General features: G+C 42.2%; 1 protein-coding gene across 7 annotated transcripts; it reads right to left on the bottom strand.

The window, feature by feature from the left end:
* Nucleotides 1-16604: 16604 nt before the first annotated feature.
* On the bottom strand, nucleotides 16605-24577 carry PTTG1 (PTTG1 regulator of sister chromatid separation, securin). 7 transcript variants are annotated; one of them, XM_006073458.4, is made up of 6 exons: nucleotides 24447-24577; nucleotides 23914-24014; nucleotides 22801-22985; nucleotides 20981-21074; nucleotides 17479-17637; nucleotides 16605-16757 (listed from the first exon to the last, which is right to left on the bottom strand). In XM_006073458.4, exons 2-6 carry the CDS (start codon nucleotides 24002-24004, stop codon nucleotides 16678-16680), a joined length of 609 nt encoding a protein of 202 aa, XP_006073520.2. In that variant the 5' UTR covers nucleotides 24005-24014; nucleotides 24447-24577; the 3' UTR covers nucleotides 16605-16677. The 7 variants fall into 7 exon arrangements, with proteins under 7 accessions (XP_006073520.2, XP_006073524.2, XP_006073521.2 ...); XM_006073462.4 differs by having other exon boundaries at nucleotides 22801-22982; nucleotides 24447-24575; XM_006073459.4 differs by having other exon boundaries at nucleotides 24510-24569.

A 24577-nucleotide genomic window follows, 5' to 3' on the forward strand; every position in this document is an offset into this window, starting at 1 on the left:
AGTTCTCTTCCAATGAGCTTGGCTTCCACCACCTGAGTCACTGACTGCTGTGGTCATCTCCTGGATGATATCACTACCAATAACTTCAAACTGTCTATAATCTGATCCTCAGGCACCCCACACTCTTTATTCCTAGCTCAGTGATACCCTGTCCCCAACAATCCTTTAGTCCCCCAGGGACCAACACTTCAGATCCAACTCATTTCCTCAAACTCATGGCTCTCATGATTCTACATGATTTAGTCCCCGCCTACCTTTCTGGCATTGTCTCCCAATCCTCTCCCTATTATTCACAACCTACCAGCCCTTCTGACCCCTCTGCATTTTCTCAAACAAGTCCATTCCTAGCTCAGGGCCTTTGCACTTGCTCTCTCCTCTGCCTAGACAGTCCTACTAAAGGTGCATGTCCTTAAGACTCCTCCCTTACCTCTTTCAAATTTTTGTTCATAAGTACCTTCTCAATGTGACCATCTATAATCTAGTTAAGATTTCAACCCATCAACCCAAAGGACATACACTCTCTTCCCTACTTTATTTTTTCCATGCCACTTATCACTTTAGCATATGGTATAACTTACTATTATTTTGCAGATAGTCTGTTTCCTCCAACTAGGATGAAGGTAGAGATTTGTATCTCTTTTATTCAACTATATTCCTAGTACCTAAAATGGTGTCTGGCACCTAGTGACCACTCAATAGATATTTTCTACATGAAAAAGGAAATTGGATTATGACTATTTCAAACAATTAAAAAAGCTATTAAGTCATTTTCTACATAAAATTTTAAACTGCAAAGCACCTACCAATTTTTCAGAATTTATCAAGAATCATTACTCGAAGTTTTAACAGGTTTAAAAGTGAAGTCCAAGTTATGTTTATGTCACTACCACTTAGCCTTGCCTCTTTAATGGAAACACACATCTGTTGGGGGCTGAATTGGGTCTCTCCTCACCACACCAGGAATTCATATGGTGAATTCTTAAGCCCAGTACTTCAGAATGTGACTACATTTGGACATAGGGCCTTGAAAGAGCTAATTAAATCAAAATGAGGTCCTTAGGGTAGACCCTAATCCAATATAACTAGTGTTTTTTAGGACACAGACAACACCCAGCAGCCACTTGTCATACTTCTGCTGTAACTCAATCCCACAAACTGATTGTCTACCCCTGAAAGGGCTATGGACTTAGAGACTGCAAAGATAAACCACTCCTTTGCAAGCAATCACTTGAGCTAGGGACGAATGGAAGATCTGCCATTTCATTTTTCCCATTGCTTGAGCACATGGGGCTTAGGTCCCCAAAAGCCACTAAGCGCAGCATCTTCTAAAGTTTGTACTGGGCTTGCTGAGAGATGTCAGAACCAGCCATCAACCATCAGGGAAGGAAAGCCTGATAAAGTTAGCTTTGGGGTGTCTGCAGGGAAAACCCAGGGGCTTCCTTGGCCCTTCCGTGGTGGCTCAAGAAATCAAACCAGTGGTAAAGAATCAACCTGCCAATGTAGGAGACCTGGGTTTGATCCCTGGGCCAAGAAGATTCCCTGCAGAAGGAAATGACAACTCACTCCAGTATTCTTACCTGGGAAATTCCATGGACAGAGGAGCCTGGTGGGCTACAGTCCATTGGGTCACAAGAGTCGGACACAACTGAGCAACAAGGGAAAACCCATGTCCATGGTGGGAGAGCATGATTCCTCCCCTCCTGTAGCCAAGAGTAGCTCTAAACAAATCTCATATGAAGACTGGGGGACCTGCAAGAAGGTGTCCCCTAGATGCACACCTGCTGGGCTGCAGAAATTACAGGCCTTCCTGGTGCCACCAGTAGAGCTGAGCATGGTGAGGAGCATCCTGAGTGTCTGAGAACGGTGGGTGTCCTTTCACTCTTCTCACCGCATCATGGGGACAGAGAGGGGATTGTTGGCCTGTGGGGACATGAACTCAAACAATGATGCTGTTCCTGGCCCAGAGATGGCTCACGGGCCAGAGTAGCCCAGGACTACAGGGTCTAAAGAGTCTCTGATGTGATGTGCCTGAAAAACCTTCACCCCATCCAAATCTGTAGCCCTCAAAGGGCCCCATGGCTATTATCGTGGACCCTGGTGGTTATTAATGGAAGGGCAGAGGCCATGGATGGCCCTGGGACCAAGCAAGAGGAGTCCCACAAGGGAGAAGTGTGGGAAGAGGCATGGCTGCCATTCTCAGCAGGGCAGGGATCCACAGCCATGGAGGAGCATGTGATCACACGCACATAGCCACACAGTGGTGGCCACCAGCACTACACAGAGCAACACCCAGAGCAAAGCCAGGACACTCCCCATAACCAGCATGCAGTCAGTCACACAAGGAGAATCTCTCTTCTTCCAGCTGCCCCCCTCCCCCACCCCCCAGCACTGGGCTGCAGAAGACCATGAGGGGCTTGAAGCTTCAGGGCAGGGGTAGGGGGGGGGCGGTCAAGAGAAGAACATGCAGCGTTGGTTCAGTCCCAGTTCTAGCTTATGCTGGGCCACAGGGAGAAGGCTTGTGATGAGTTTGAGACTGGAGCTTTTAGACAAATAGCATTGAGCCTTATATTCTAAGCTCCAAATTCATTTTAACCAAAAGTAACCAGAGAGCTATGGAATCTGTTGAAACACTGTTAAGCATCACCTACCACCCACCCTAAAGGAAATCAACCCTGAATATTCATTGGAACGACTGATGCCGAAGCTTCAATACTTTGGCCACCAGATGTGAAGAGACGACTCATTGGAAAAGACCCTGATGCTGGGAAAGATTGACGGCAGGAGAAGGGGATGACAGAGGATGAGATCATTCAATGCCATCATCGACTCGATAGACATGAGTTTGGGCAAACTCCAAGAAATAGTGAAGGGCAGGGAAGTCTGGCACGCTGTAGTCCATGGGGTCATAAAGCATCAGACACAACTGAGTGACTGAACAACATAAAGGCAAGGTCAACAAAACACCACTGGTGGCCCTTCACCACTTGAAGGGCCTTCACCCTTCACCACCCTTCACCAGTGGTGAAGAAAGGAAACTGGTTCACATTTCTACCCCGATGGCTGGGAACTTCTCAGACACAGTCAGTCATCTACCAGGGCAGGGGGAGGGGAGGATGGAACGGGAGGTCAGCCCCATATTTGTGCTCTGCCCACAACTCTCTGCAGAAACCTTTGATGAGGGAAGGCTCCTCAGCCCTGACTCTGCATGATGTTAACATTGGACACAGTGCAGTCACCAGATCTCCCTGGACACAGTCCCTCATTTCAGCAAATACTGGAACACCTACCACATTCCAGGCGAGACAGAAGATAGACCTCAGCCAGCTGCCGGGGAAGCAGAAGAGACAGCCAGACACACCTTAGTCTGGTAAGCACTAGAAGTTTAAGGGTCTGGGGCTAATTGAGCAAAAAGAAAGGAACCTAACTCAATATTAGGGTATTAGGAAAAGCTTCTGGTAAGAGAAGTTGTCTCTGTGGAGAGCTAAAGGATGGACGGACGTGAGTTGAGTCACTAGGAAGAGATTTCCAGGTGATTCCTCATATCATCATGTCCCTGGGAGCCACCACATAACGTTGGGAGCCATGTAGCATTTATCCCAAGGCCAAATGGGCTTCATTAAAAAGTAAATGAAATGAGGACTGACTGCTTAATGGGCAGTGAAATTAGGTAGTGGTCATGGCTGCCTAGCAATGCAAATATACTTAAAGCCACTGAATTGTACACGTTAAATGGTTAAAATTTTTAAATGGTGAATTTGATGTATGTAATTTTACCTGGAAAAAAAAAAAGAAAAGATGATACCTGGGGGGAACTTTTGATTTCAACCAAGTAAGATGGAATAAGGGCCAATTTACCCTCCTACCGAAAGCAACTAAAATCAAGACAAATCAAAGAAACATGGTTTCCAGGAAAATAGACATTGGGCAAGAAAAGGCAGCAATCCCTGAGGAATGGGAAACAAACGAAGTGAGTTCTAGGACTGCCCCAGCATATTGCTTTGTGGGCTTCAAGGCCACAGAGTGGCCAGCCCCCAGAGTTGAAGAAACAGAGCAGAAACTCAGGGAAGACCATGGCAGCTAGAGCACTAGAGAGGCAGAGAGAACCCTGAAAATCTGCAGAGGGTCTCCGTCAAGTCCACCACATGCATGCAAGAAACTGGATTGAAGGGAAGAAGGCCAGAGCTCAGACAGAGCTGAGGATAGCACCGTTCCCAACAGCCAGGCTGTAAAACCTCATAATTTATAGAACAGTGAATAGACTACTAAGAGTCTTAACCACATTCCTCAAAAAATTAATAACAGAACCACCATATGATCCAGCACATCTAGTACACATCCAGAGAGTATGAGAACAGGATTTCCAAGAGATGTCTGCTGCATGTTCACTGCAGTATCATTCACAGATACGAAAACAACCTAAGTGTCCATCAACAGATGAATGGATTAGAGAGATGTGATATACATATATACAGACACACACCATGGAATATTATTCAGCGGTGAGAAAGAAGGATATCCTGTCATTTCAACAACATGAATACACCTTGAGGACATTATGATAAGTGAAATAAGCCAGAGAAAGACTAATACTGTATGTATGGTGTCACTTGTATGTGGATTTTTAAAAAGTCAAATTTATAGAAACAAGTAGAGTGAGATGTTGATCAAAGGGTACAAACTTTGTTATAAGACAAATAAGTTCCTAGGATCTAATGTACAGCATGGTGTTATGGCTAAGAATACTGTATTATATAACTGAAAGTTGTTAACATCTTAAATGTTCTCACCACAAAAAAAGATGAACATGTGATGTGATGGAGGTGTTAGCTAACACTATAGTGGTAATCATTTTGTAATATATGTATCTCAAATCAACACACTGTACACCTTACACAGTGCTCTATGTCAGTTATGTTTCAATAAAGCTGAAGGAAAACACAGAGACTGGGGCCAGACAGACATGAGTGTGACTCTAGGCTCCAACAACCTGCCACCTGTTTCACAAACTTTGGAAGCCTCACTTCCTCATTTGTAACACAAAGATTCATTTTATAAAGACACGTGGGAAAACACATAGTAAAAAATTTGTACCTCAGTACTAAGGGGAAATTAACCCTGAAAATGAAAGTGAAAGTGAAGTCGCTCAGTCGTGTCCCACTCTTTGCAACCCCGTGGACTGTAGCCTACCAGGCTTCCTCTGTCCATGGGATTCTCCAGGCAAGAATACTGGAGTGGGTTACCATTTCCTTCTCCAGCGGATCTTCCCGACCCAGGGATCGAACCCAGGTCTCCCGCATTGGAGGCAGATGCTTTAACCTCTGAGCCACGAGGGAAGCCCAAAAATTAACCCTAGTCCTGTCTAAAACACCTTAAAAGTAAGATTCAAATGAATCAAACTGTTTCCAAGTATTAATAGCTTATTCATATCCTAGAACAAAGTTTAAGAATGTTTCTAGAAATGTAAAAACACTCCATTAAAAAAAAAAGTAAAATTCACATCTGATACCTAATTAAAAATTGTCAAAGCAGTAGGAAAACATGAACTGTAAAGAGGGGAAAAAAACAAAAAAGTCAATCGAAACCAACCCAGAGTTGACACAGATGTCAGAATGAGCAGACAAGAACATTAAAACAGAGATTATAACTGTATTCTGTATTTTCAAAACACTGATTAGAGAGAAGATATTAAAAAAAAGACTGTAATCAAATTTCTAGAGGTGAAAACTACAGTGTCTGAAGTTAAATGATACCATAAAATTCGCTGAGTGGGAAAACTTGTTCTGGGTGCCAACTGGAGAATGGTTTTAGGAAAATAATATTAAAGTAGGAATAAGAAGCTGTTATACAGTGGAAGTGAGAAATAGATTTAAGGGACTAAATCTGATAGACAGAGTGCCTGATGAACTATAGACGGAGGTTCATGACATTGTACAGGAGACAGGGATCAAGACCATCCCCATGGAAAAGAAATGCAAAAAAGCAAAATGGATGTCTGAGGAGGCCTTACAAATAGCTGTGAAAAGAACAGAAGCGAAAAGCAAAGGAGAAAAGGAAAGATAAAAGCATCTGAATGCAGAGTTCCAAAGAATTGCAAGAAGAGATAAGACAGCCTTCCTCAGCGATCAATGTAAAGAAATAGAGGAAAACAACAGAATGGGAAAGACTAGAGATCTCTTCAAGAAAATTAGAGATACCAAGGGAACATTTCATTGAGCAAAGATGGGCTCAATAAAGGACATAAATGGCAGGAACCTAACAGAAGCAGAAGATATTAAGAAGAGGTGGCAAGAATATACAGAAGAACTGTACAAAAAAAGATCTTCACGACCAAGATAGCCACAATGGTGTGATCCCTCACCTAGAGTCAGACATCCTGGAATGTGAAGTCAAGTAGGCCTTAGAAAGCATCACTATGAACAAAGCTAGTGGAGGTGATGGAATTCCAGTTGAGCTATTTCAAATCCTGAAAGATGATGCTGTGAAAGTGCTGCACTCAATATGCCAGCAAATTTGGAAAGCTCAGCAGTGGCCACAGGACTGGAAAAGGTCAGTTTTCATTCCAATCCCAAAGAAAGGCAATGCCAAAGAATGCTCAAACTACCACACAACTGCACTCATCTCACATGCTAGCAAAGTAATTCTCAAAATTCTCCAAGCCAGGCTTCAGCAATACATGAACCGTGAACTTCCAGATGTTCAAGCTGGTTTTAGAAAAGGCAGAGTAACCAGAGACCAAATTGCCAACATCCGCTGGATCATCGAAAAAGCAAGAGTTCCAGAAAAACATCTATTTCTGCTTTATTGACTGTGCCAAAGCCTTTGACTGTGTGGATCACAATAAACTGTGGTAAATTCTGAAAGAGGTGGGAATACCAGACCACCTGACCTGCCTCTTGAGAAACCTATATGTAGGTCAGGAAGCAACAGTTAGAACTGGACATGGAACAACAGACTGATTCCAAATAGGAAAAGGAGTACATCAAGGCTGTATATTGTCACCCTGCTTATTTAACTTCTATGCAGAGTACATCATGAGAAACGCTGGGCTGGAAGAAGCACAAGCTGGAATCAAGATTGCCAGGAGAAATATCAATAACTTCAGATATGCAAATGACACCACCCTTACGGCAGAAGGTGAAGAGGAACTAAAAAGCCTCTTGATGAAAGTGAAAGAGGAGAGTGAAAAAGTTGGCTGAAAGCTCAACATTCAGAAAGTGAAGATCATGGCATCTGGTCCCATCACTTCAAGGGAAATAGATGGGGAAGCAGTGGAAACAATGTCAGACTTTATTTTGGGGGGCTCCAAAATCACTGCAGATGGTGATTGCAACCATGAAATTAAAAGATGCTTACTCTTTGGAAGGCAAGTTATGACCAACCTAGATAGCATATTCAAAAGCAGAGACATTACTTTGCCAACAAAGGTCCGTCTAGTCAAGGCTATGGTTTTTCCTGTGGTCAGGTATGGATGTGAGAGTTGGACTGTGAAGAAAGCTGAGTGCCAAAAAATTGATGCTTTTGAACTGTGGTGTTGGAGAGACTCTTGAGAGTCCCTTGGACTGCAAGGAAATCCAACCAGTCCATCCTAAAGAGATCAGTCCTGGGTATTCATTGAAAGGATTGATGCTAAATCTGAAACTCCAATACTTTGGCCACCTCATGTGAAGAGTTGACTCATTGGAAAAGACCCTGATGCTGGGAGGGATTGGGGCAGGAGAAGGGGATGACAGAGGATGAGATGACTGGATGGCATCACCTACTCGATGGACATGAGTTTGAGTGAACTCCGGAAGTTGGTGATGGACAGGGAGGCCTGGCATGCTTGGGGTTGCAAAGAGTCAGACACGACTGAGCGATTGAACTGAACTGAGAACATCCCAGGTGAGAAAAGATGGTGGTCTGCATAGGAATGACATGCACTGGAAGAAGCAGGCCTTTATGAAACATTTAAGAGAAGGATTTGGCAGGATGAGGTAGAGTACTCAGGTGTGTGAGGTAAGGAAGCTGAAGGTGACTGTGAAATGTAAGATGATGGGAAGTGAGCAGCTTCTCCACTTGAGGTGAGGTCAGGGAGCATCAACTGTGCCTTACGTAGAATCAGAAATGGGTAATGGAAATGCAATTCAGGAGATATGAAAGTCACTCAGTTGTGTCTGACTGTTTGTGACCCCATGTACTATACAGTCTATGGAATTCTCCAGGCCAGGATACTGGAATGGGTAGCCTTTCTGTTCTCCAGGGGATTTTCCCAACCCAGGGATCGAACCCAGGTCTCCTGCATTGCAGGCAGATTCTTTACCAGCTGAGCCACAAGGGAAGCCCTCAGGACATGTGCTTGAACACTTCAGTCATGTCTGACTCCATGTGACACTATGGACTTCAGTCTGCCAGGCTCCTCTGTCTATGGGATTCTCCAGGCAAGAATACTGGAGTTGGGTTGCTGTGTCCTCCAACAGAGGATCTTCCCAACCCAGGGATTGAACCGGCATCTCTTGTGTCTCCTGCATTAGTAGGTGGGTTCTTTACCACCAGTGCCACCTGCGAAGCCCAATTCAGGAGGTACCTGCCATGAAACCAGGTGATGCCTCCTATAGGGGCCATACCGCGAACAGGAACAGTGAGCTCAAAAACTGAAAGATGGGTACATCTGGCTTCAGGGGAAAGGGAAGACAGAAAAGGGGGACACTGGAAGGCCAGGTAGGGCCCAGATCAGGCAGAGCTTACAGGGCCAGGGAGACAAATTCAGATGTTACCTGAGGCAGGATGGGAATCTACTTGGATTACAGTCTAAGCAGCGGACTGACAATTAGATTGGCCTTTTCAACTGTCACTCTGGTCGATGGTTTGAATGCACTGGAAGTGGCATTAGCAGAAGCAGAATGACCAGTTTGAGGCCTTTGATTGTCATGAGAGATAACAGCTTTCATCGGAAGGGTGGGAAAGAAGTGAGCAAACTAAAACTAGAAATGTATACTAGAAGCAGAACCATCATGTTTGGTTTGAGATGAGTAAATGCCCTTTATGGAGGTAGAGAAGGCTAGCAAAGGGCAGATTTGGTGGGGGAGAACCAAGAGTTCTAATTTATATATATTAGATGAGATCTGAGGTAAGCAACTATAGACAGGGGTCTCAGAGTTCAGGGGAGAGAAGTGGGCTACAGACACAAACACAGCACAGAGGTGGGATTCCAAACCGCAGCAGTAGATAATAAGATCACAAGGAGAAGGTTTGTAGAGTGAGAAAAGAGGCCAACACCAAGACCTTACAATGTGACATTTAAGATAGATATGGAGATAAGGATTTTAAGGTGCAGTTGAGACTAAAGAAGTTGCAAAAATTAAATAAATAAAATGGAGAGGAAGATGATAACTGAAGAGGGGAAGTGACCCGGAGCACATGTGGAGACACTGGCCTATGATCACAGGAAGGACACCTCTTTTGCAGGATTCAGGCAGTTTATAGAATAAATGACTGTTGATGGGAGCCTTCCTCTGCTACAGAGAGGTACCCTACCTGAGAGGCAGGGGTGCTGGGGAGAAAGGTAAAAGTTTAGAGAGTGGAGAAGGTATGAATAAGCCACAAGGACCTACTATATATATAGTACAGGGAACTCTCTTCAATACACTGTAATAACCTGTATGGGAAAAGAATAGATATATCTATAAATATAGATATATGTATAAATAAATCACTTTAACTATATATATGAAACTAACACAACATTGTAAAACAACTATACCCCAATATAAAATAAAATTTTTTAAATAAAATTTTTTGCCACTTTAAAAAAAGAGAGGAGGTATGAAAACAGTTGACTCAAAGTAGGAGGATAAGTATGAGTGTAAAACTTGTCAGGCCATGTTGTGTGGGGTCAGCTCCCAAAGCTGGTTGATCCTGAAATCCTTAGGGATGCTCACTGGCTGCAGAAGATGGTTTTCTCCAGGAATGCTCTTCAGTTCTCAAAGACACTAACATACGACAGTACGGCATCCAATCCCCAGCCTCTTTTGAGGCTGTCCCAGAATCAGCTGCCCAATCTCCAACTTAAGTCACAAACTGGGTGTTCAGACATCCTACAACCTTCAGAGCAGGTAGTAAGGCAAGGTCAAAACCTGACACTCCCAACTCCACAATGGGGTCAGTGGGTAATCAACAATAGGAAGGCAATCTCTCAAACCTCCAGGCCCTCAAGGTTCCAAAGGGAAGGGCATTTTCTTTCTTTCAATGGTATAATCCTATTAATATACAAATTTTCATAAGATTATGCTAATTTCAAATGGTAATAAAAAAATCCTGGTAAGAGATGAACACATAGCTTTACAGATATTTTCATACTTGCTCTGGAAGTAGGGAGACCAATTTGGACTCTTACAGATCATGATGATGATGAAGAAATGATCTTGAGGAGATGACAGTGGAAACAAGACTAAGGATTCAGGAGGAATCAAGGAGTTGGAACTGGAAGGATGACAAATGGTAGGAAGAAAGCACAAGAAAGAGTCAAAAATGTACACAGAAAACAACCCCTCATACAAGTGTCCTCAGGTGTTTTTACAAGGATGTTTGCTGTTGCATAGTTTAGAATTAGAAAATATGATAGTTATACAATGGAATAAAATATGTTCATTAAAAAAGGATAAAGTAGATCTACATATGTAGACATGTACATATGTAGACATGGAAAGACATACAATGTTCTTGGACTGGAAGAATCATTATTGTCAAAATGACAACAGTACTCAAGGCAATCTATGGATTCAATACAATCCCTATCAAATTACTACTGATGGTGTTTTTCACAGAACTAAAATAAAAAATCTTAAAATTTTTATGAAGACACAAAAGACTCTTAATAGCCAAAGAAACTTTTAGAAAGGAAAACAGAACTGGAGGAATCAGGCTCCCTGACTTCAGACTATACTACAAAACAACAGTCATCAAAACAGTATGGTATTGGCACAAAGACAGAGCTATAGATCAGTGCAACAGGATAGAAAAGCCAGAAATAAACCCACCTATGGTCACCTAGTCTATGACAAAGGAGGCAAGAGTATACAATGGAAAACGGTGCTAGGAAAATTGGAAAACTACAAGTTAAAAAATGAAATTAAAATAACCTTTAATACCATACACAATTACTTAAAATGGATTAAAGACCTAAATGTAAGACCAGATACTATAAAACTCTTTTAGAAAAAAACATATGCAGAATACTCTGACATAAATCACAGCAATATCTTTTTTGATCCATCTATTAGAGTAATGGAAATAAAAATAAACAAATAGGATGTAATTAAGCTCAAAAGCTTTTGCACAACAAAGCAAACCATAAACAAAAACCAACCTACAGAATGGCAGAAACTACTAGCAAAAAATGGGACAAAGGATTAATCTCCAAAATTTATTAACAGCTCATGCAGCTCAATAAAAAAAAAAAAAAAAAAAAAAAAAAAAACAATAAAAAACTGGGCAGAAGACCTAAATCTCCAAAAAAAAAAAAAATTACAGATGGACAAGAAGCACATGAAAAGATGCTCAACATCACTGATTATTAGAGAAATGCAAATCAAAACTACCTTACCTCACCTCACACTGGTCAGAAAGGTCATGATCAAAAAGTCTACAAATAACAAATGCTGGAAAGGGTGTGGAGAAAAAGGAACCCTCCAACACTGTTAGTAGGAGAGTAAATTGGTACAGCTACTATAGAAAACAGTATGAAGTTTCCTGAAGAAACTAAAAATAGAGGTACCATATGCTCCATCAATCCCACCTCTGGGCATATATCCAGAGAAAAACATGGTTCAGAAGGATTCATGCACCCCAGTATTCACTGCAGCACTGTTTACAATAGGCAAGACACAGAAGCAGCCTAAATGTCCATCAACAAATGAATTGATAAAGATGCGATACATACACACAGTGGAATATTACTCAGCCATTAAAAAGAATGAAATAATGCCATTTGCAGCAGCAAGGATGGACTTGGAGATTATCATACTAAGTGAAGCATGTTAGAGAAAGAAATATCATGTGATTTTACTTATACATGGAATCTAAAAAAAAAATATATATATATATATATACACACACACACACAAATAAACTTATTTATAAAACAGAAAGACTCACAGTCTTAGAGAACTTATGGTTACCAGAGGGGAAGGTGAAGAGAAGGAATAGATTGGGAGTTTAGGACATGTATACACTGATATATTTGAAACAGATAACGAGGACTTACTGTATAGTACAGGGAACTCTGCTCAATACTCTGTAATAACCTAAATGGGAAAAGAATTTGGAAAAGAATACATATATATGTACAACTGAATCACTTTGCTGTACACCTGAAAGTAACTACATTGTTAATCATCTGTACTCCAATATAAAATTAAAAAAAATTTTTTAATGTATAGTGCACCTTGGAAATAGTATATATGGTTTCTATGAGAGCAAAAGAACTTTTAAGAACTCAAGATGGTATATACAAAAGAGCATTTCTCATTATGGGATCCCTGGAACACTGCAGAGTTGTTTCTATATTTCAAAGGGAAAATATTAGTGAAATTTATATTTGCAGATATAAGAAAAAATTAAATGCATCAATAGTACAGAAGGATGATACTCAAAGTGTATATTGATACAGAGGCAGCACAACTAACCACCCCATATATGCTCTTTTCAGTAAGTGGATTTTGCTACATATCTTGTCAAAATTTCAAATTTTTCTGCAATATTTTTTTGTTTTATATAGTTGAGGTATATGTATACAGTTTAAGATATATGTATATTCATTGCTGAAAATAGTTTGCTATGATTTTGCAGAAAAATACTATTAAATAAATGATAAATGAAAAACAAAAGAAAATCTTTCCATGGCACCCAACACCCCCATGCCAAACTCAAAACCCCTTGCACAGTTCAAATAGCCATATGGTCCTTGCTTCACTCTCCTTTGTTGGCAACCACACTGCTCAAACCTAAAGCAGGAAAAAAACAAAGGCAATTTTCATTTAACAAGCTGTGTTCACTTGCCTCCTGCCATTTGCAAAAGCTGTTCCCTCTGCTCAAAACACTTCTCTTCCATCAAGGCTCCATCCACACGTACTTCCCTAGGAAGCCTTCCCTAGACTGGGCTGGGGAGTGTTCCCCAAGAACTGGTCTTCCCCACCCCATGTGCATCTTCCTGTATCACAATGGCATTTGATACCTCTCTCCCTACTTGATGCCAGACATCTGAGGGCAGGGGCAATATTGTTATTTAACCACAGTAGGCTTAGTTCCTAGCACATTGGGCCTAATAAATGATAAATGATTAAATGACTGGAAAGAACAAAGTCAAATTAGGATTTCCATCATAGTACTAACCCTTCTGGGACTTGGTATAGGGACTAACTTTCCTTATACAGGTCAGATCAGAATTAGTCTAATAGAGGGAGAAGGCAATGGCACCCCACTCCAGTACTCTTGCCTGGGAAATACCATGGATGGAGGAGCCTGGAAGGCTGCAGTCCATGGGGTCGCTAGGAGTCGGACACGACTGAGCGACTTCACTTTCACTTTTCACTTTCATGCATTGGAGAAGGAAATGGCAATCCACCCCAGTGTTCTTGCCTGGAGAATCCCAGGGACGGAGGAGCCTGGTGGGCTGCTGTCTATGGGGTCACACAGAGTCGGACACGACTGAAGCGACTTAGCAGCAGCAGCAGCAGTTTATTAATAGAGAATACTAACAATATATTTTTTAAAAATTCTAATTGCGTTCCTGTTGAAGGTTAATTGGAATTTGAAACCTGAAAAAATGCCAACGCAAAAATAAGTTAGGTGTGGATAAACTTTACATAAGTTCATGCTTAAATGCAGTGTAGGAGAACAGTGTGATTGAAAGAAAAACTTTAATTCTACATTTAGGACAGACCAGATTTCCAAACAAGCCTTCTCATAAGCTTTCTCTTAATGAAGCCAAACAACACGTGATACTTAGTAAACTGCTACAAACAGCAACAACACCCACAAAGAGAGAATTATCTATACTAAAGAAGCATCTGTTTAAAATTCTCAAAGTCAACAAATATTAAGCATTTTGAGTTCTGATAAACAGTGGAGAGAAGATCATTTGTGCTCAGGTCTGACCAAGGACCTGGTAAAGAACTGACCTCTTGCTCCTAGATCTTTGTTTCCTCCACAACAAACCCACTTTCCAAAGTTTCTAAATGTATTTATTATAGGGTATGAAAGCCACTCAGAATTAGGGTTAGCTCTCAAACTGGCCTGATTATACCTGAGGATGTGAAGTCTAATCCTCTTCCTTAAAGTCACGTGCCAAGTTATCTTATTTTAAAAATCTTTCTACTGATTTCAGAAATCCAGACAGATTCAGTAATGTTTAGAGGGTCAAAGTTTTAAAGTCAGGACCAGTGACTGTGTATGTTCCTGTCATTTCATGCCTAGTATCCTGTAGATTCCTCTAATAATAATGGGAAAGAAAGGGCTCACATTGTAACTTGCTTATGGATGCTACAGACATTCCAGGAGAAAGATTTCCTGTATAGGTTAGTATTAAGCAAGGATCAAATTCAGTTGACTGGCCAGGCAAGTTAAGTGAGTTAAATAGGCTGGGTCACAGAAGAGACAGAATAAGAGGAATGCTTCACTTCTCCCTTCAAGCCATCTTACATAGGGTCTAGAAGACAGAAAACCCACACTCCACCTAAAAGGCAGCCAGCACTCTATCACCACTCGACCAAGTGCTGGAAACAAGGGCCTACTATTTAACAGGTCTGCCTTTCAAAGAGAATCTCTAAAATGAAGTATATGTAAAACTCTAACTTAAAATAGTGGCAACGGTTAATTTTTTTAAATCATCATCAACCCTTTCTGCCCAATAAGAAAAAAAACCCAGAGGCAACCATTAGCAATCTGATATTTTGATTCTGGTATCAGTTATGGACTCAAAATACCAGTTCTATCATTTTCTAGCACTTCATGCCTTCGGCACATGAAGCTTCTAAACTTCAATGTCCTCCTCTGAAAAACAGGATCATGAACATGAAACATAACGCTTATTAAAGACTTAAAAACAATTCCCAACACAGAGTTAGCAACTAAATAGAGTTTCCTAGGGTAAAGAGTAGATCTCACTACCAGTAAATTATCTGCTGTGGTCTTCAAAGAGCCCAGTTGAAGAGCTCAAGAAGGCAGATTTCTCAAGAGATTTAGAGTCTTTCAAATTTTGATCACTGAATACAGGGTATTGAAGTCATTAGAAACTAGATAGAAACAGCAATAAAGAATTCCTAGCAATAGACACTTAATGAGCTGGAAGTGGCTCTTCTAATTAAGAGGTCTAATAACTGTCACCAGTTAATGGCCACAAAAACGGAGTCAAGTATACATGGAGAGGTATATGTTTCAGGGAAAACAGTGGCAGCTTTTAAAGTAAGCTGTTAAATCAGAGGGTTTTAGGGTAAGTTTTTCAACTTAGACAAACTTCTCATCACATTATAGACTCTCATCTGTTAAACATGTTTACTAGTTTTCAGTTTTTATTACCAAAATACAAGTTGGTGTGCCCCACGCCCAGTGAGGCCAAACAATACCAAAGCGTTGGAGTATGGTACAGAGAAAGGTTCACTGAGAGCCATGCAGAGAGATGGTTGGCTCATGCCTTAAGACCCCCAAACTCCCCAAAAGCCTTCAGCAAAGCCCTTTTCTAGGAAAAGGAAGGGAGGGGAATGGCTAATTGTTGTGAACTCCTTGTGTCAGATCCTTTGTTCTTGAAGTCAGGTCATGGTCAAGTAAATGTTGCATTAAATAAAAGTTATCCTCTGTTCTGACAAGAAAGGACCAGGTCCCAGGTACAACTTCCACCCTCCGAGGTCTGGGGTCTGGCTGACAGGAGGCAGAGCTTAGTTTGTGGCTCCCTCAGGGCCAGGTCCCGAGACTCTGGTTGTGGCTGAGGGATCCAGGCACCCAGGACCCAACTGGCCCTCTCTCCTCAGGCTGCCCGTACGGCAGGGGCAGGTCCCAAAAACTGTGACCCAGGCAGACAGCCGCTGCCATTCGGTCACAGAGATAGGGAGAGGGGAGAGGTTCATCGCCTCCTCAAGGTCTGGGCCGGGCCAGCGGCCAGCCTTGGTGAGGGCTCTGGAGCCCTGCAGGACACAGACAGCTCCCAGCCAGTTCCCTGGGCCCCTTAGCTCACTCACTGGCCTGAGGGTGGGTGAGTTGGAGGCCAGCAGAGAAAAGGCCAGGATCCTTCTCTTACCTCACTCTCCACCTGACAACCACCACTTCTGCCACTAACAGTTGCTCATTGACAGTTGGTTGCCTGGGGGATGGGCCCACTGCAGCACCAATCAATGGCTGAGCAGACCACTAACCGTCACTCACTGACAGTTGGTCCCTTGGGGGAGGGGCCCACCACAGTACAAACCAATGGCTGAGCAGGACCACTAGCAAGTCTCATGGTCACCATTGCCTGGACAGGGTGCAAGGTTAAGGCAGCGGGCACCAACAGCAACAGCGGGCTAAGGGCTGTGCAGCCTGTAGCCTGCTACATTTTAAGCAAATTCTAAACAATACCAACCACAATATTAGGAACAGTCTGTTAAACAAAGAACTGCTTTATTAATACAAACCATTAATACATAGCCAAACTATAAAGTGCTAAGAAATTTAAATATCTAAGTCACAGCAAACAGGTGGCAATTCAACATCCAGAGTCGACAGAATGCTTGAGGGAGACTGCAACAGATCTAGAAAACAGGAATTTCTTATTCAGTATCTGCAAATCCGCATGTCCGTCAACACACACATTGGTTTCACTTTAATCATGAACTCGAACTCTTTTCCCCTTTGTCTCATGAATTATACCCCTGCCCCCCACCTACATACATCTACATACACCTTTTCACTTATTTCTTAGAAGGTGGCTATGGTCCCAGAATTAACCTTCATTATGAAATAAATCATAGAAGTACCCCAAATTCTCTTAGAGACCCAAGTAACTGCCAACAATTATCACTACTGTAATCTGGCAAATAATGTAAGTTATTCCATCAGATATAATAGAAAACATGCTGATAGTGGCTTTTGACCACCAATCTGAACCAAGACCTAAAACCTCCTGCTATTGTGTGGGTCTTGATCCTACATGAGCTTTGGATTAACTTGGAACTCTCATTTCAAGCAAGTTTATTTTACATCAACTCTTAATATAAAAAGTTATACACTAAATTTCACCTTGTTTTGCTTGTATGTAAGACTGTCCAGATTCCAGAATGACTTAATTTTATTGGGTATTTGCAACTAAAAAACAGTACCAGTTGAGAATAGTTCTCATTATCCTGAAACCTTATTCCTTCAGTGTGAAGGATAGAAATTACTAACCTTCTGCACAACCCTATCCTCACAGTAATGGAAGTATTATGACACAGGTTGTTTACAGCCCTTCTAGAAGGGCACTTGTTCACTTACTAGACTCCCACAGCAGAGGAGGCATCTTCAGAGGCGAAGGCGGGCCCACGTGTAACAGCTGCTCAAGCTCCCTCTCCTCATCAAGGATCATGAGAGGCACTCCACTCAAGGGGAGGTGGGCGATCTGGTGCTCCTCAGGCAGGTCAAAACTCTCAAAATCTGCCATAGAAAGCACTTTGTCAGGGCAGCAGTTCTCAGGGTGGTGAGTGGCACCCTGCCAGTCTGAGACCCTTTCATGGGGCCCAGGAGCTCAAACTATTTTCATACTAATACTAATACCTTTTCCCACTGTGCTGACATCTGCAATGGTGGTCCAAAAGCAACAGAGGATAAAACTTCTGTGCCTTAGCACAAATCAAGGCAGGATTTCTCACTACCATTCACTGGTATTTTTAAAAAGTGCCTGTTTCACATATCACTTTACCATATGCAGTAAAAAAAAAAAAGTATTAATTTTATGAGCTCTCAACCCTTGAAAACATGTCTTTTTAGTATTCTGTATAAGTTGTGAAATCATATACTGAAGTACCGTGGTGTTTTCCAAGAAAAAAGATATGTGCAATTATTTGATTTGCAAGCTAAACCAGAGGTGTTACTTCTGGACACCATTTACTATAAAAAACTGAAAAACTTTGGTAACTCAGACTTGGATATGTGTTGCACATTTTCTCCAAGCAATGAAAGTCTACCAGTTCAAGAGAAGCAGTATTTGTTGCCAGTGATAAAATCCACAGTTTCAAGAGGAATAAAACCCCTAGAATTTCAGAAAACTTATTTGCAATCATTAGCTTGAGAGCTCCCTAGTACTGAAGACTTTTCTGATGAGGTCAGTGGTAAGCATTAATGAGTGTGCTTTTGACACGCATAAAGAAACATTTCAACTTGTGGATGAACTACATTTCCCAGCAAACCAGTATTTCTAAATGATCAATGGTGATAAATGCAGGATAAGACATTCAAAGTGCAAAACAGACCAATGGATTTAAGTGTCAGAGAATACAATGATTACTGAAATGGTTTCAGATTCTACATTGCAACTATGCATACAGAAGCAGCCACAAGTTGAATTTTAGTGTAATAGCAAAGAACACTATCTATACTTATCTTAAAAGACTTTAAATGTTTCTCTTTTCCTAACCATGGCTGCAAAAGGCCAGATTTTCTTCATGTACATCAGCCAAAAACAGATTCAACAGATGCAATGCACAATCCCATGTGACTCTAGCTGTTTTATGTTAAGCCAGATTGAGCAAATTTTCAAAAACATAAAACCACGCCACTCATTAAATTTTGTTTTAAGCTATGTACACTAATGTAATGGATTTATTGTATTTTAACAAATTAACACTTTTAAGCTTTTCAATTTTAACTTAAAATATAGGATATATAAAACAACATGCAAAAAGTTTTTTGGGGTCTTCACTAATTTTTAAGAGTGTAAAAGTCCTAAAAGAAATTTAAGAAACAGTTTATGTGACTACTTAATTTAAACCACTGAATTGTAAAGAAAAACAAACAGACAAAAGACCCCAGAGGAAATAAGTCTGCAACACACAGGGCTAATTACCTTTATCCAGAGAGTTCTTACACACACAGACACAGAGTATAAGAAAGGCACAAAAGTCAAGAGAAAACAAAGATACAGACAGAAAATTTAAAAACTATAAATGACCAATAGTCAAATATGCTCAGACACACTCACATACCACAATTTTAAACAACAAAATACCAATTATCTTTCTGATAGTTTTAAAACATTTGCAGTTAGAGAACAAGGGGAAAGCGGGCATCCTCATCTACTGAAGGTGGTTTCAATAACTTACGCTATTTTGGAAGCCAGGTTAGCAATATCTCTTTCCCCCAACACAGCTGTTGTACGTAGTCCTCTTTCCTGGCCAATATGCTCAAAGTGTGAAAGTGTTAGCCGCTCAGTCATGTCTAACTCTTTGCAACCTCATGGACTCTGGCCTACCAGGCCGTTCATGGAGGAATTCTTCAGGCAAGAATATTGGAGTTGGTTTCCACGCCTTTCTCCAGGGGATCTTCCCAACCCAGGTCGCCTGCATTACAGGCAGACTCTTTACCATTTGAGTTACCTGGAAAGCCCTCAATATGCATAAATCTACCTCATTTTCCTGAATGATAATGATGAGATGCACCACATTTTATCAAAACTTAATCACACAGCTTTGAGACCCAGTAATTCTTGGAGTTTACTCTCTAGGTATACTCACAAACTCTCAACAATAATTGCAGAATTGTTTTGTAACATATATAAAAGCCAGAAACAGCCTAGATGTATACTGCTACTGCTGCTGCTAAGTCACTTCAGTCGTGTCCGACTCTGTGCCACCCCATAGACAGCAGCCCACCAGGCTCCCCCGTCCCTGGAATTCTCCAGGCAAGAACACTGGAGTGGGTTGCCATTTCCTTCTCCAATGCATGAAAGTGAAAAGTGAAAGTGAAGTCGCTCAGTCGTGTCGGACCCTCAGCGACCCCATGGATTGCAGCCCACCAGGCTCCTCCATCCATGGGATTTTCCAGGCAGGAGTACTGGAGTGGGGTGCCATTGCCTTCTCCGAGATGTACACTAGTGGAATAATTAAATGCTCTTTGGATCAAAAGGCAAAAAACCCAGCTCAGGAATCTCAAAGACCCTGTGTGATTTGGCCAACCCCCTCACCAGTGTCATCGTTCACCCTGCTTTTCAGTTTTCCAGAACCACTCCAGTCCTTTCTGCCTCAAGATCTCTTGTCTGTTACAGTGCTGGCGCCCAGCCCTGCCCCTTCTCCACCCAACTCTCTCCTTACATCCTTCAAGCCTCCACTGGAAGTCACTTGCTGAGAAAACACTTCCCTGCTCTTCCAGGCTAGGTTCAGTCCCCGCTAACAAGCCCTGTTTTTCTCCTTGGGTCACACTCAAAGTGAAAGATTTGTTCAGTGTCTGACTTGCCCTCCAAATCTTGGGCTTCCTCAGGGTGGGGCCTGCCTTGTTAACCACTACATCCTAAGCCAATAGCACCTGGCATACAGTCTACTCTCCTCAATGTGAGTACATTAAAGCTTGAAAAAAGTCGATTCTATTATAAAAAATATTTCAGATACATGTAGGAGGTTGAAGAAGTCAAAAAGCATATGTTCTCACTGGCTATGTGGATTTTTCAGGCTTGCTTTTCATTGTTCAACTTGACATCAAGTCCATTTTCTAAAAGTGGGCTTGCTAGGAAGGCTGTCTGCTAACACTGAACAAGTAATCTCCCCTTGGATGGTTTTAGCTTTTGAGGACAAGAATTTTTTCCCATCTTTGCTCTGATTCCTCTTCTGACTTAAGATGATGCCTTAAAAATAAATCCACAAGTTATCTGTCCAAAGCACCCCAGATTCAGACAGCCTTGTTATAGTTTTAGATCACAAATCATATTCAGAGCCATATCAAGTTACAGTTGAATTGGATCCTAAGAGATACTGAAAGCTAAAGCATTTGGACAATACCAAAAGAGTACCTAATGGATTGAAGGGAAAGAATTTTTCTATTTCTGGATAGGTGTCATCTGAGGCAGGAACCGAACTTTTTGCTTTAACAGTCTTCTCAGTAATCTAAAACAAACCCAAGAAAACATCCATTAGTAAGAGTGAAGAGTCAACTGATTAGTACAAGAGATTGGAGAGATTCTTCAAGACATGGGATTGCTTCACCACATTTTAAATTTGTTTTCAATTTCTAAGAAACCATACCCTCTCATTCTCAAAATCACACACAAATACAATTCAGCAATCAATTCTAGTATCATGACTCAAAAGTTAAGGCTGAGATACAAGTATTAGCACCTGTTAGCATAAATTATCAAAATACAGAGCAGAGTCTGTTTTTAGTTGGTAAGTTGTGTCCGACTCTTTTGCAATCCCAAGGACTGTGTAACCCACCAAGCTTCTTTGTCCGTGAGATTTCCCATGCAAAAATACTGGAGTGGGTTGCCATTTCCTTGTCCAAGGGATCTTCTTCACCCAGAGATCAAACCTGAGTCTCCTGCATTGCAGGTGGATTCTTTACTACTGAGTTACCAGGAAAGCCCCAGACTAGAGTTAACTCAGAGCTAATTGACTCAATCGCCCAACCTAACCTAATAGAAGAGAAAATGGGCATAAATCACCCAGAATAGAAACTAATCCTAGAAGCCATTTTTGGCTTTTGGAAATGTGATTTTCCATCAGTGTTACCTAAATTATTGAGTTAATATTAAAAACCAATTTGTGTTCCTCAAATACACAACACCGTGTAAGAGCCAAAGACAGTCAAGGACTTTAGATGCCCACCGTGGATAATTCTCTAGTCTGGAACTGGTAGGCAGTCCATGATGGTGGTGGGCCAAAATGGAAGCTTGTAGAGTCTTGATTTATTCCTACATCACATGTGCATGCCTAGAGGAAATTACTAGGACAAGGCTTCCCACATTTCAGTTCTGTCACGTTCCCATCATTTTTGCTATATCCTTGCAATACTTGCACTTAGCATTTCTCTTACTCAACTCAGTTTTTTAAAAAAAAGACATCTTTGTCCTAAAACCACACGTAACAGTTTGACATCAAGTATACTAGTTGTTTTTTTCCTAATACACATTAAAACAATTACTGAAATGCAGTGCTAATTCACATGCTGAAGTCATCTTTCACAGCCAAGTCCTCTCAGTCTGGGATGCACTGACCTACAGTTTGTAAACACATGTACAAAGGTCAACATGCTATCAAGTTATAACCTACAAAGCTAGTGCTTGCTCTGAAAGGAGGGGAAGAGGATGGCAGCACCTGAGCTATTATATTAGCATCATGACCTCTTGCAAAGTACCCTCCCTCACAGTACTCAAAAGCTTCCCTGGTGGCTCAGAGGTTAAAGTGTCTGCCTCCAATGTGGGAGACCTGGGTTCGATCCCTGGGTCAGGAAGATCCCCTGCAGAAGGAAATGGTAACCCACTCCAGTATTCTTGCCTGGAGAATCCCATGGACAGAGGAAGCCTGGTAGGCTACAGTCCACGGGGTCTCAAAGAATTGGACATGACTGAGCGACTTCACTTTCACTTTTCACAGTACTCAGTAGTCTAAGACACTTGTTAAAGACAGGTGAGGCAAAAATATTAACCAGCTGCTCCTGATACATGTGATCTCAAGGTACAGAGAAGTTGATAAAGACTGTATGATGATTCTCTTCTGTTAATCTACTTTGCTAGTCTCTATTTCCTTCCATTCACAGAGGAGAGTGTCAGGTAAGATGCCAGTAGTCATTTTAAGAGTTAAAGTGCTGAAGTCTTTAATTATAGCCAACACTTACCTTTTTGGTAGAGAAAGTTGTCTGTTTCTGTTTGAGCGGTCCATTCGTCTTAACTGATTTTTCTGTAGCTCTGTTGACAGTTCCCAAAGCCTTTCTTGCAGTTTTTGGTAAAGCTGGTGGAGCATCAAACATTTTGCCAACACGTGGTGTTGAAACCTGAGATCTCCCATCCAAAGCTTTGACTGCTAAAGAAAAAGTCTTACCATAAGATCATTCCAGCAGTAAACACCTGTGCAACCTGAAACTGACTGTGCCTATAAACTTGGCCTAATTCTCACAGCCAAACTTAACCCCCACTTTTGACAGTGGGATGGTCCTATGCCTAACACCATTTCAGTTCACTACCCTCTTAAATAATCTCTTTAAGATACTGAACATGAGGGCTTCTCTGGTTTCTCAGTAGTAAAGAATCCACCTGCCAATGCAGGAGACAGGGGTTTGATCCCTGATCCAGGAACTCCCACATGCCACAGAGCAACTAAGTCCATGTGCCACAAATATTAAGCCTGTGCTCTGGAGCCACAACTATTGAGCCCACCTGTCTCAACTGCTGAAGTCAGCATCCCCTAGAGCCCATGTTCTGCAACAACACAAGCTACTGCAATGAGAAGCCTGGGCATCACAAATAAAAAGTATCCCCGACTCATCGCACCTAGAGAAAAGGCCAGGCAGCAATAAAGACCCAGCACAGCCAAAATAAATAATTAAAAAAAAAAAAAGATACTGAACATGAAGAGACCCGTAAGTACTCCGCAGTAGGAGTATTGGGTCAACTCGACTCCCACTGGGCTTCCCAGGTGGCGCTCGTGGTAAAGAACCCGCCTGGCAATACAGGCGATTTAAGAGACTCTGGTTCAATCCCTGGGTCAGGAAGATATCCTGGCGAAGGGCATGGCGACCCACTCCAGTATTCTTGCCTGGAGAATTCCATGGACAGCAGAGCCTGGCGGACTACAGAGTCCATAGGGTCGCAAAAAGTCGGACATGACTGAAGCGACTTAGCACGCACGACTCCAACTGCCCACAAAGTATATTTGGGCCACTCCCAGCTCCAAGCCACACCCACCACTGATTCACTATACCTGTGTACCTGATAGCCGCCTGTATACTTACAAGGCACAGGCCCCAGCTTCAGCCCGTCCTTAGGAGCCACATGGATGCCTGGTTCTCCATTTTCCTTATCAACATAGATCAGAGTAGCCATTCTGGATCAACTAGGGGTGTGAAACACTCGTTAAACCTTGGGAGTTAGGGAAGATGAAAGAAGCTAAAGTGTAGCTCTGACCCAACTTTCTACCCTAGGGCCGTCTACGCAAAAACAGGAGCTAAGAAGAGGTAAAAGCCGGGTCTTGAGCCAACAAACATTTAATCCAGTTCTTAATTCTTGACGCCTGCGTCAGGGTCCCTAAATTCCTGAAGAGTTGGCTGTCTGGGACTGGCACAGGCCCTGGTACTCATTGGACCCCAACTGCCGTGGGTCGCGCACGCAGTTCAAGACCGTGGCTCAAGCCGGGTGAGCGCGTCTGACGTTCCAGGGAAGTCCCAGCCCCCAAATCCCAGGCCCCGGCTCCCAGACACCTGGACCCCGGTTCCCAGGCCCCGAACCCCACCCCCCCCCTCCACACACACACACACACAAAGCCTACTCCCGCTTCCTACGCCGCCGGACCGTGCCCGCCCAACCACTCGGTACCGCTCGGTTCACCCACGTTCGGAGCAACAGCCAAACTCTCGCAAGACCCTTCTCCCGCGGGCGCGCCAGACTCCGTGTTTAAAC

Source organism: Bubalus bubalis, chromosome 9, assembly GCF_019923935.1.
Source record: "Bubalus bubalis isolate 160015118507 breed Murrah chromosome 9, NDDB_SH_1, whole genome shotgun sequence".
In the NCBI taxonomy this organism is placed as follows: Eukaryota; Metazoa; Chordata; class Mammalia; order Artiodactyla; family Bovidae; genus Bubalus; species Bubalus bubalis.

What these genes read in the sequence shown, in the direction of transcription:
- PTTG1 (XM_006073458.4), bottom strand. Translation starts at nt 24,004, where the DNA reads ATGGCTACTCTGATCTATGTTGATAAGGAAAATGGAGAACCAGGCATC. An exon ending in GAAGCTGGGGCCTGTGCCTT is followed by an intron (nt 22,986 to 23,913) that starts GTAAGTATACAG and finishes CTTTTTCTTTAG; the next exon opens with CAGTCAAAGCTTTGGATGGG. An exon ending in TCCTCTGCTGTGGGAGTCTA is followed by an intron (nt 16,758 to 17,478) that starts GTAAGTGAACAA and finishes CCTGTTTTCTAG; the next exon opens with ATCTGTTGCAGTCTCCCTCA.